General features: G+C 37.7%; 1 protein-coding gene across 2 annotated transcripts in view; it reads right to left on the bottom strand.

The window, feature by feature from the left end:
* CDKAL1 (CDK5 regulatory subunit associated protein 1 like 1) overlaps positions 1–12,422 on the bottom strand; it is a 392,981-nt gene that overhangs the window by 147,670 nt on the left and 232,889 nt on the right. For both annotated transcript variants that reach the window (XM_031049673.2, XM_005149870.3), the window contains one exon: positions 7,461–7,627. In XM_031049673.2, the coding sequence (XP_030905533.2) occupies positions 7,461–7,627 (167 nt within the window). The remainder of the gene's footprint in view (positions 1–7,460; positions 7,628–12,422) is intronic.

Below are 12,422 nucleotides of genomic sequence, written 5' to 3'. Positions count from 1 at the left end.
TCTTTTCCTCAATTCATAATAGTACAGAAACCCAAAGTCAATATTGTTATGTGTACAATCTTATTAAAGTTCTGAGAACACATTGTATTTCCTTTTTCCAATTTTTAAAGAATAATCACCTCAAAAAAAACCCAAACTTTTTTTTAAGCAAATGCCAAAGCCTAATGAAGCAAGCAGTCTTACTGAAGATTATGTAGATGATGTTGCAAAGCACAGTGAATGTGACAGCTCATCTATCAAAGAAAACAAAAGGGTTTATGCAACTGAACTAAATAGAATCTTTCAGAACAGCAAGGAGAGTGGTTGGTAGAATCTTACTTATTATAATATAAATAACTAGGAAAGTGAGATCTTGTTTCAATGAAGGCAGAAATGTTCAAAGAAGATGGCACAGTTTGCTATGCAAGCTATATATCTGACAATAGCTTCTACCTCAATGACTTGAAGCACATGGCAACAGCTAAAATTCCCACTTTATTTAGCAAAAATGCCGCTTCCCATATATGTACTACCCGTTCTTCAAACAAACCACTTAACGGTGATTTTTGTTTTCTGCTAGTAAACCACACATGAAGTAAGCCACAGCTCCAGATGTCTGCTAGGATGAGACACTATTATAAGTACTTGACAGACAACCTGACACTCAACACGAAATTGATCATGGATCTGTCTGCATTTAAATGCTATTAATTCTTGTGATACCTAGTAAGCAAGAGAAATATTCATATGAGCAAAGCATAATTAAGGTACAGATAACATGCACAGCTATAACTGGTCAAGCATTGTGCTACTTAACGTTAACCCCTTTTTGGAACATAATTTTTATGAACAAATTATTAAATACAGCAGAAGACTAGATACCTGCATAAAATATTCTATGTTGATGGAGAACTGAATCTTGCATTAAATAAAAGCAATTCTTTCTCTGTTTCCCAAAGTATTTTTCTACTAGTGTTACAAAGGACGGACCCTGATTCCCACTACAACAAATATTCTCTTCAATACTTCCTGAGAGCACACCTTCATTTTTCATCAAAGTTCTAAATGCAATAAAATTGTTTTTGAGAACACCTTAGATTCATAAATACAACAGAAAAACACTTAGGAAGGTTAAGATGAGTTCTTATCTTCTTATTCTGACATTCATTAAGCCAAATTATATTCCACCACCTGGAAGCAAACATATCACCAAGCATTTCTGGACATTAGGATTGCTGAGTCTGAGATCTTCAAAATCTAGATTAGAGAAAGTGGTGTGACAAAACGTATTGCAAAGCACAGCAGAGATTCATCCCTTTCCTAACCTCATAATATTCACTTACACATTCGCTCTGGGATGAGTTAACCTCTGACAAAGTTCCCATGACACTATGTCTTAAGGAGCAATTTCAAGATGTGCTACATTTGGAAACCCCAAAGACAACGAATACTTTAAGAGGAAGAACAGGAGACAGTATTTTAGTACATCCTCCCTCCCCAAAAAAAAATAGTAACACACAGTGTAAGCAAAGATGCACACACAGCCTCCATAGATGAAAAAACATTTAGCATAATACCAAAGGAAATAGCAAGCACCCCTTCCCATTCACCCACTTTTTTCAGGAGCACAGATGTAACCGCCCCTCTCATCCTCTCCTTAGTATCTGAGATTTCTTTCAATTTTACTGCTAGCAAGACAAACACAGTTTGCATAGAGAGAACTATGTAATTACAGCAAGGCAAAGTTGCATGGTCCACCGACTACAAAACACTACAGGACTCTCAGTAATAAGAGGTCAGGGGCTTAACTATTCATTTATTTAAATGTATGCCACAGTTTTCATTTTTTTCTGGTCAAATCAACAGCTTTTAATTGGTGCTTTCAAACATAGAAGTCTATGAAAACGACAAAAATAATACTAGAAATACAGCAAATACATATCCTATAGGCCTTTTAATTCCTGAAATCATGCTGCGCTTTTATTTGCCATTGAAGAACATGTGCATATTATTCCCTTCTTAAACACATTTCAAATCAGCTAACTCTCTAGCTTATTCAAAACTTGAGCTTATGCACAATGCTCAAAAACATTCAGTGCACTCAGAGGAAAAAAAGAACAATATGGAAAAAAGAAAAGCAAATTAGTAGTTTTACTGTAATACGTATCTATGTGCTGTGGCAGGTCACATTTGAGGAGCCATCTGTAGGGTATCAGCTTCAATGAGGTTAAGGAATATAAACACCAAGCTGACGTGAAAAGTCAAAGCAAAAGAGCAAAAAAATACTATTGCAACTTGCAGTACACTTGGCACACCTTATGCATTTAAAGACACTGCCGCTACGCAGACTCCATCTCAATGGCTGGTGTATCACTCAAATGTCCTGAATTAATAACGGAGATAAAGCCCACACAGATGGCATATAGTATGGTTTGAGACAGACTCATTTTGACAGGTGACAAAGATGACTACTCATCTAGTCATGTGAAATTAAGCACTTACGGGAATGGCAGGTGTGAACTGCCTCCTTTATACAGATTTGGAAGCATCCCATCATTCACAGAAAGTGCTGTACTAAAACCCCAGAAAACTCTGGAAGTACAGTTAATGTTAAATCTGCAAGGCTGAAATGCGAGTCCCTGACTCATCCCAGTCTGGATGATTCCTGTTTGATTTGGACAGAGCCCCAGATAGTGAACAAGAAAATGAAGTTAAAAACTCAAGTAAAAGTGAAATATATTCAAAGCAAATATTATTCTCTATGCTGCCAGCATTAACTTATTTCAACCTGCTATGCATGTACCCTTATTTTTTACTTTTTGGACTAACTCCCATTCACTGTTTACTACTACTGCTTTAATGGATTTCTTTTTTCAATCCTCTCTCTCCACCAGTCACTACAAGTGGATGTAAAACACTCTCACTAGAAGAACAGCTATGAAGTTGATAACATGACTGCCGAATAAATGCCTGGAGATTACTTACAAAGCAGGATGTATACCATATGTACTTTTGGTATATGTTGATACTATAGGACAATAACATCTTTGCTACCTGGCAGTCAAATTCAGTCTAACTCTGTGCTAAGTCATATGGGTAAGAGTACATAAGATAACTACACATATGCATTTATTGTAGGTTTTGCTAGAACTATAAATATTTGCTAGGACTATAAAATGGACCCCAACCTTTTCTTTCACCTTTAGCATTTTATAGAACAATTTTTTTTAAAAAGAGCTAAAACATCTCCCCCTGACCATAGATATGTCCATTTACAAAAATTTTCTGCTGTGTACATAAAACTCCAAGTTTTCCTCAATGCCATGTGGCATCAACATATTAAGAGAGAATAGACACTGGACAAGACACATATCTCAAAACTTCAAATAAGGAAGGTATATGCTTTATGATGTATACATTCAAACACACTGCTAAGACTGTGAGAGAGCACTTTGGGAAATGCAATACTATCTCCATTGGTTGGCCAGATTGTCTCTCAGAGGAAACCTGAGGATGTCTTCTGCATTTACACCGCAAACTCCAATTTCTTTCTCAGTCTTAGTACCATGACCAAGAGAAACAATGCTGGGGTCTCAGGTCCTTCCCTTCTTTTAAATCATAGAATCACAGAATAGTTAGGCTTGGAAAGGACCTTAAGATCATCTATTGGAAAGGACCTTAAGATCATCTAGTTCCAACCCCCCTGCCATGGGCAGGGACACCTCACAATAAAGCATGTCACCCAAGGCTTTGTCCAAGCTGGCCTTGAACACCGCCAGGGATGGAGCATTCACAACCTCCCTGGGCAACCCATTCCAGTGCCTCACCACCCTTACAGTAAAGAATTTCTTCCTTATCTCTGTCATAACAGCAAACCTCATATGGAAGAAGTCATGCTAGCATTGCCTGTGTAAAAATTAACATGTTGATTGAAAGCAGGAGTGAAACTATGAAGTACAATTTCCCTCTTTCCTGGCACAGGTTTATTCAGTCTGTAGGGTAACTTCAGGGTGAGCAAACTAAATTCATTGCAAAGGAAATCAGAGCAGTGGCCACATATACACAGTGAATGTGCTCCAAGCCCTTTGTCGGAACACAGGGATTCAAACTAATGATCTCTCTTTAAAACAGCTTTCGACCACAGGTAGTTTGAAAGTTACATTTTTTTGAAGACTCCAAAATGCAGATAATACAGATATAGTGGCTTCACTACCAAATTCTGCAATTTCCTGATCTGCTCTTATAGTTTCATTTAACTCACTAATGTAATTGCAAACTTCACCGGCAGCTGAAGAAAACAGCAAATAAAAAGATTCGTTATTTTAGATTCTACCCTAAATAACTGTGATAAAAGTTCTTTTTCTAATGACTTAGCTCAGTATGCAACATATCAAAGTGCTCAATCTTTTGCATGGCAATAAAACACTGCAAGGTTCCAAACATTTTTTTCTTTACAAATAAGGCCCAACTGAATGCAGAATTTGCTGTTTCAAAACACATGGTTGCTTCTCACCCCAAAGCTATTCATGCTACATACATCTGTAAGTACGTAAGGCACTATTAGCCCCATATTTACTGAATAAAATCCTAACAGGATTAAATTGTCAGACCATGCCACATGAGCATAATTATGATTTTCATTAGATTAACAGCCTCCCCTGAAACGGCGAACATCTCTAAGGACAGAACAGCATTTACCCCACAGTAGTACCTGAAGCCACTGTGTATGTTCAACATTTTAAACTCAATATTTTAAATTATGTGAAAATTTAAACTGACTCTCTACCTATAAGAAACCTGAGTTTGAACAACCACTGCCCCAGGCCCCCAAATCTACCAAGCTGTCCTGCATGAGAGCCTCAACGCCAGTTACAGCACCCACACTTCTCCTTTGGCCCCTCCTCTCCTCTCGTCCTACCACTGTGACTAGCTTCCCAACCCAAGGGACCTTTCCTCTTCTTCCTCATCCTCCCCTTGTGCTGGCCTCCAGCATCAGAAGAACAGCAGAGCTGTTAGCAAATGGATACTAAGAAACTGATTCTCAGATACCTCATTCTGAGATAAGTGGCATTTTCTGTGCCTCCATTGTTATTTCCTGGGAACATGTGAGAGTGGGCACTATATTAATGAACCAAAAGACTCACAGGACCAAAGCCCAGCCACACACGTGGGCATACAGTACAAAGGAAACATTGCAGACAGCTTAAACAGATCTCTGATCATAATCCAGTGCTGAAAATATCAGATTTTCAAAAAACATACATCATTGGAACAGTTTCTCCCTTTTCATTGGATATAACTGACACATGTTTAGTACATTTTCCCATGCAGTATCTTTTTGCAGAAAGTCAAACAACATCCTAGTTAGCAACATGTCTTCTAAACAAAATAAATTGATGAAATGCAGCACATTTTTAAACAAAGATGGTTGCAACTAATAACAAATTAATACCTTTCTTAGGAGATAACTACATCTGGATTTTATCCTTATCAACTGACATGAAGGTTTATTGACTCCTCATTTCATTTATTTTGTTACTTTTTAAACAAGTCATAGTTTTACCCTTTCCTCAGCCCAAAAGTTAAAAGCACATTCCCTGTAAAATGTTTATTTTGTCTGGTGAAAATGTATACGGGAGACTGCTAACATCCCCTTGCGATCTTTCAGATACAAATCTGGTAAGCTTGGAAGAGAGGACTAAACAAAAATGAAGGTTAAGTTTTTACAAATTTAGCTTGACAAATTTTCAAAATTATTTCACCAAATTACAAGCTCAGAAATTCTTGGTCATATATGAAACACAGAAATTTGATTACATGATCTTTAGAAAACATCATATAAACTGAAAATTGTATGAAACACTGCAGAAGCCAAGCAACAGCAGATGTTGCTATTGTACAAGAAGGCTGGTGTACACATAATGCTTGCTCTGCACAGCAACGCTCAATGCATTTTCAATAGGCTTTCATGAATTCCTCTGGCTTTGCCATCACACTTAAAGGTCCATTTTTAAAGAGATTAGAATACTTTTCCTGAATATGAGTCAGGTCAAAGAGAGCCTGACCCAGAGCACTTTCTGGAAAATTTAGATATGGGAAGATTAGAGATAATAAATCAAAACCTTTTACAGATCTGTGGCATGCTCACTCACTAAGATGGTTACTGACTGAAAGAAACCAATATACTTTCCACCTTCCTTAGATTATATAAAATTACAACTACTGCAGTGTCCTTTAGTTGGGTAGAATAACTGCTTATTTCCAGCAGCTGATTGGTTCTTTTAAAGGAGTGCTGGGGGAGGGGGAGGCAGAAAATAAAAGCTTCTGATAGTACTCATAAGATGAGCAGCAGTGAAAGATACAGCAGTCTATGCCAAAATACTTTTAATAATGAGGGTTACAAATGAAAGCAAAAACACTAACTGTAAAAATTGCTAAAAGCTTGATTTGCTTTTGTACAAGAGGCTGAAAATAAAGAAACTTGCTACAGATATCAGAGCTTGAATCAGAATGCAAATCTCTAAAAACCACAACAAAACCACTTCCTAAAGATTTCTGTTCAGTGTGTTAAAACTCTATCATAGTGAAGGGTATGTTAATACAAAGAATAAACTAACAGCCGACGAGATTTCCTGCAATCTTCTGCAGCTTGTATTCTTTAGCTGGTGAAGTGAAAAAACTGCTTACTCCTATCAAGATGAAATTCCTCTAGCCTGTGCACTTCAATAGGGAAAGGTACAATAATGCCTCTCTGGTGAGAAAATACTGTCCTTGACATCTCAAGAAAATATAAGTGGGCTTATTAATTCTATAATGTCTGGAAAATCAGCACTGATGCCAGCTATTGTTCTGGATATTGCTGATGCACATGGTTACAAAATTTACCTTAAGCTATATCCTTCCCTGCTCTTTCTATAAACAGTTCTATGAATTTCACTAAATTAATTTGGTGACAGAATCCAAACAAAGCTACCTTTGAGACAAAGCTCTCACTTCCTGCTCTTCATACATACAATATCGCTTCAAATCCACTGTTGTACACTTTCGTGCTCCTAATCTCATTGAACTACTTTGTTACTTTTTGTTTAAATCACAGATATACACTTAGAATTTCCGTTTCATATCATGGAAGATCTACAGACTTTCAGAATAGCATCTGACATAGGATAACGAATGTGTCATTGAGTGAGACTAGCATATACTGGTTTTGGAAATACTTGACTGAGGTATAGCAGGAAGACAAATTCAACCGCATTGCCCATCACCTATTAATGATGTTTCCTTTAGTTCTTGAAAACACTAGACATACAAATGCAACATCACTATAATAAAGTTCCACTGGTCAGAAACCCCAGTAATATTATTATTTCAAAATTATTTTAATATGTCAGTAAGTTGCGGTGCCAGACAAACTGTTTAACACTATTAGTCTAACTATAAATTTACTTGAAGCCCATAAATGATTCCTTTTTCTTTCTTACCTCCAGATGCTCTAAAATATAGGGAGGGTTCGTCATGCCAAGCCTCAGCATAGCTCCCTCAGGAATAGTTTCAACCAGCTTCCACAGAAGCGTAGGGAGGTCTGTGCCAATGTCTCTGCCATAAGCCCCTGTGTCTTCACTGGTCAGCCATATCTCACAAACACCCTCTGTGAATAAAAGAAAGAGATAATTAACAAATCTGGTTTAGAGCTGTTTATTTTATCATACAGCTGCTCACTCTTTTTAATGCAGTATTTCACAAGGCTATTATGCAGCCAGACTGGGTATTCAATTGCAAGGGGGAGGGAAGGAGAAGGAAGGCTTATCCCATGGGTAGCAGTGGGTTATTAAGTTCATTTTATGAGCACAAGAGTGCTACAACAATGCTGTAAATTATCATTGCTGTAGAATGATTAACATTCACAGCCAATAACTAATTCTGTGCTGCCTCTACAGCAAGTCAGTCAAGTTTAGTACTCTGCTCTATCTTTTGAGGCTAATCCACTAAATACTACAAGTGACATTAACCAAGAAACAGTTTGTATTAATGGTTGTTACTAACAGTTAACTTACTGAGTGGTAAGCTTCTAATAAGCAAAAGTAGCTCTAAAGCACAGTAATTAACATTCCTCCTGGAATAACTATTAAAAAACCAAACCCTTGTATTCTTTAAATTATACAATTAGCAATGCAATATTAAAGTCGTATTGAAAATGTTTGTGACCACTGCATGACTGTGATAGTGTGGAAAAACTGTTTCCTGGCAGTTAATACTTCATTTTCCATCATGAGGGCCTTAGGAAGTAGTATATTTGATTTATACTGTAAATAGTGACCTTGAACACTGATATTTGGTAATAATATCCTACTGCTCAAAGAGGGGAAAGATTGCACCACCCTTTAATAATAGTTGAAAGCAGTGAGGTTCCACGCAATCACTTCTGTAAGTCTGCCGAGCTTCCATCCTTCCTGCAACACAATCCATCCTCCCCTTCCTCACTGCCCCAAAGCAAGAAATAAGCCATCAAAAGCAGGGTGGGTGGAAGACTCCTGTGATTCCCAGTGAGATAAGACACCATTAAGTCAGTGAAGAGTTAAATTTGTAACACCAATGATGAAACAGAAAACACCCAAACACTATAAGGTGCTTAATTCATCAAGGCACTGCTTGGACCAGCAGAATTTATGACAAATGTACCTGTTTACATTACAAAGATATAGATGTGAGGAAAACAAACATATACACAGACTCTAATCACATTAAAAGTAATAAACCTAGAAAATGGAAGTTTTACAAAAATGTGAACTCAAGTCTGCCTCTCAAACTCAGACTATAACTATAAAGGCCGACAGCAGGTCATGCTGAGCACCAATATTACTTCTACTTGTTCAGAAAGATTTTCAAGGTAATTTATTATGTAATAATAACAATACTAAGAATACTTCAAAATTAAAGGTAAACCAAGAAACTAATGACTTCTAAGTTTTACTTCAAGAATAAGTTAGTGAGAGAGATGTACAATTCTATTCTGATAAGAAAGATGGTGGAAAGTATTCTTGAAGTTCTCTTGTTATCCACCTTGCAGTCACAACCTTGCAGTCACACTCAAACTGAGCTCCTCCGTGCCTGATCAGGTATGCAGAATCTGCTAGCAGCATACAATCAACTTTGTATTACACTGCAGTTGCTCACATTTTTGGAATTCACCTCACCACAGGCAGTATCACACCATGACACATGCGCTAGGGTTTGCTGCTTGCCCTATATTTTCCTAAGATACAAACAAAAAGTAATGAATTATGTATGCCACATTTTAAAAAGAAGAGAAAAATCAAGAATCTCAAGGATGTCTAATGTCCCGTTGTCTTATTCCCCATATCAGGCTCTAACAGCCATTAAGACACTGCAAAACAGAGTAATTTACCTGCTGAATTTCTTACTGAAGCAGAGTAATTTCTACTTTTAAGCTTTCAACCTAACTAGTTGGGTTTTTTTTTTTTTTGGGGTGGTGGTGGTTTTTTGTTGTGGTGGTTTGTGGGTTTTTTGTTTTGTTTGTTTTTGTTGTCTGTCCCTCCCCATCCCCCCAAAAATGGCTAATGGAATACCGCCTCACAGTTACCGTATGAACATTGGTGGTGGGGGAAATAAATCACTAGCTACGAATGGAAATAACATTCCTGTGGAAAACAACAGTGGGCTTTTAAAGCTTCATAGGTGGGGACCATTAGCCCCCTGGTGGGCTGAAACTTCAAATTAAAATCACAAGAAGAGGAAGCAGCTGTAATAGTAAATCAGCAACAACAGGAATAACCGTCTCATCTGCTCTCCGATCAGGGTGTTAAACAACAAGCAATGGGAATAATTCATGCTGAGCCAAGGATGTAGTCTTAATACGGGGGGGGGGGGGGGGGTTGGATGCCTGTATTTTTGGCAAAAGTTCACGTCCCAGTTTCAGGCTGGCAAAATATATCTGCACATACTGAATATTGCTGTGAGTGCTGAGTATTTACAAGTAAAATAAATTAACTTTGTACACAACTGTACATGACAGATGCTTACTGTTAACTGTCAGGCTGTTTATTCTAGCCCTTTGCATCCTGAGTTTAGAAGACTAAACTTACACCAGGTAAGAGGAGGAAACAATAGATAGACCTCTCTATCAGGATTGATAAAGTGAACCAACACTTCCCACTTTTACTCAACCCTCTTCCCCTCCAAACTCCAGCCCTACATAGTAACCTCTTTAAATCCACTGTACTTTTTTAGTTTCTCTTGCAGTGAATGTCACTCGATCATTCACCATTCTGTTACTGGGTAATTCTGGTGCTAATAAAAGCAAGCTGATTTTGTAAATGAGAAAATTGATCCAAACTGCAGAGTTTGGATGTGCAAATTCAGAGCATTTGTTACACTATTAAGGCCAATTATCATTATATTCAAGTAATTACAAGTCTGCCTTTGGTCACAGCTCCTACTTTATTTCTCACTCAGCCATCACTACCCAGCACAAAAGACTGCTGCCTAAACTGCTGGCTTCTGATCTCCGCTCTGCTGTAATTGGAGATGACTGAGAATGAGAAATGTTGGGAAAAGAATGAGTTCTTGTACATGAAGGAGGTTCTGAAGTTATTCCTTCTCCAATGTCTCAATATAATGAATACTTATTGAAGATTATGATATGGGTTTTAACTTTTTGTGGGGTAGTCTAACCAATCCTTGTCATAAAAGACAAGAAATCCTACAGTTATCATTTTACAAGTTATGTTCATTTCTGCTTTAGAGACCACTTGAAATGATTCATTTCTTTAATAAAAAAATTCTAGTGCTTTTTATTTCACTTTATCTTCAAGCCACTATTGTAAACACTGTTTTCAGCAGTAGCAAACATCTTTTAAATTGAAGGGAAATCTACTCCACCTGAAAAATGAATTTACTTCAGTGCACAAAAGCATCTGAAGATGTAAAATATCAAACACTAATCCTTTGAAATTCTGTTTGTTAACCTGTCATACCTTTGTACAAATGAAATCCAATCTCAAAATCCCCTTTTTTCTCTTTTTTCCCCCCCTTTTCCTTCCCTTCTCATTCTTCTCTTTCCTGCGAGAGTTTCTAATGCGAACAGGAGTGGCTTCTCCAGCAGCACAATTCTCTGCAGGCTGCCTCGATGGGAGGCCCACAGTTCTGACCTTCTCAGTAGCCCACATATGCTTATCAATAACCACCTGACCTCCTTGCTAGTCCTTCCCCAATAGTGAATTCTTACAGCAGCCTGCAGTGCTGTAGAGACCACACAAATACCTCTCCCACTGCACCACAGAAATCTTAAAGACCATCTAAGGGGAAGCCTGACTTTAAAGGCTTGTCAAAAACTGCTCGCAGACTGGAGGACAACCAATCTGACCCTGCCACTCCTGATTACAACCTTAGAATTAAAAAAAATATAAAAAGAATCATATCCAAAGATGGAAAGGCTTGAAGAAATCAAATTCATTTTAAATGTGCTCATTGTTCATAATTAGCTTACCCTACCTAAATTTATTTTCTATTCAATTATTTGAGTTTCTCATTAGTTATTCAGCATGGATTTTACAGGCACTGTTTTCATACTTGATGCAGTACATGTGCTAAATTACTTTGCTGAATGAGTGCCTTAAATGAGAAACTGTGAAAATGTGTACACACTGTATCAACCTGAATATAATCAAGTTGAAATAGAAATTGAGATTTGGAGGAATCAAACCCCTCCTACACTTTTGAAGTACTCTGCAAGCATTGATTCACCATGAAGAGTCCAGGCCTCCTCTTAGACAGACTGTTCCACCACCCAGATCACCACTGAAAGATTCCATTGCCTGGAAGAGTAAATCAAACTGGGAGCAGCTCACTGGTACTAAAAGGAGAGGTTTTGAAGGATTGGTTTCAGTTCACCAAAAAAATCCCTATTTAAACTGTATACACACGGCTTATAGAGGACAGAGAATGGAGTTACACACAATCCTATACAAATGCACCCTATCCTAGTCTCAGAAAGTAACTCACACCCAACTGTCACAGTTAGAAACTTCAGGCAGACGACAAAACAAGCAGACTGAAGGAAAAGACAGGTCTAGGTGCAGAGCTGATGAAGGAGTCAAGATGCCAGGCTGTACTCTGCACTTTAGAAAGTGTGGATCAGCTTTATAATTCAGCAATATACCATACAGACAAATGAAGTACTGCAGCCCTGCTCATGACATGCTACATACAAACTGGCCCCATCACAATCTCGTTTTTACTTTGAGGGACAAAGCTCTAGAAAAGCATCTCAGACTGACTTTCTAGAGGACCTTTATTATGCCCAAACATATTTCCTCTTTTCAAAAGATCTACTTTGCTTTTATCCTTCTGGACAGTCCTTAAGGCAGTGAAGGATGATTGACCACTCGTTCTCTCTTAATGCTTGTCACAAATAGCCGAACAAA

Source organism: Melopsittacus undulatus, chromosome 1 (assembly GCF_012275295.1).
Source record: "Melopsittacus undulatus isolate bMelUnd1 chromosome 1, bMelUnd1.mat.Z, whole genome shotgun sequence".
NCBI lineage: Eukaryota > Metazoa > Chordata > Aves > Psittaciformes > Psittaculidae > Melopsittacus > Melopsittacus undulatus.
Note: the sequence above shows the minus strand (reverse complement) of the source record. Positions and strands in the feature narration are given on the sequence as shown.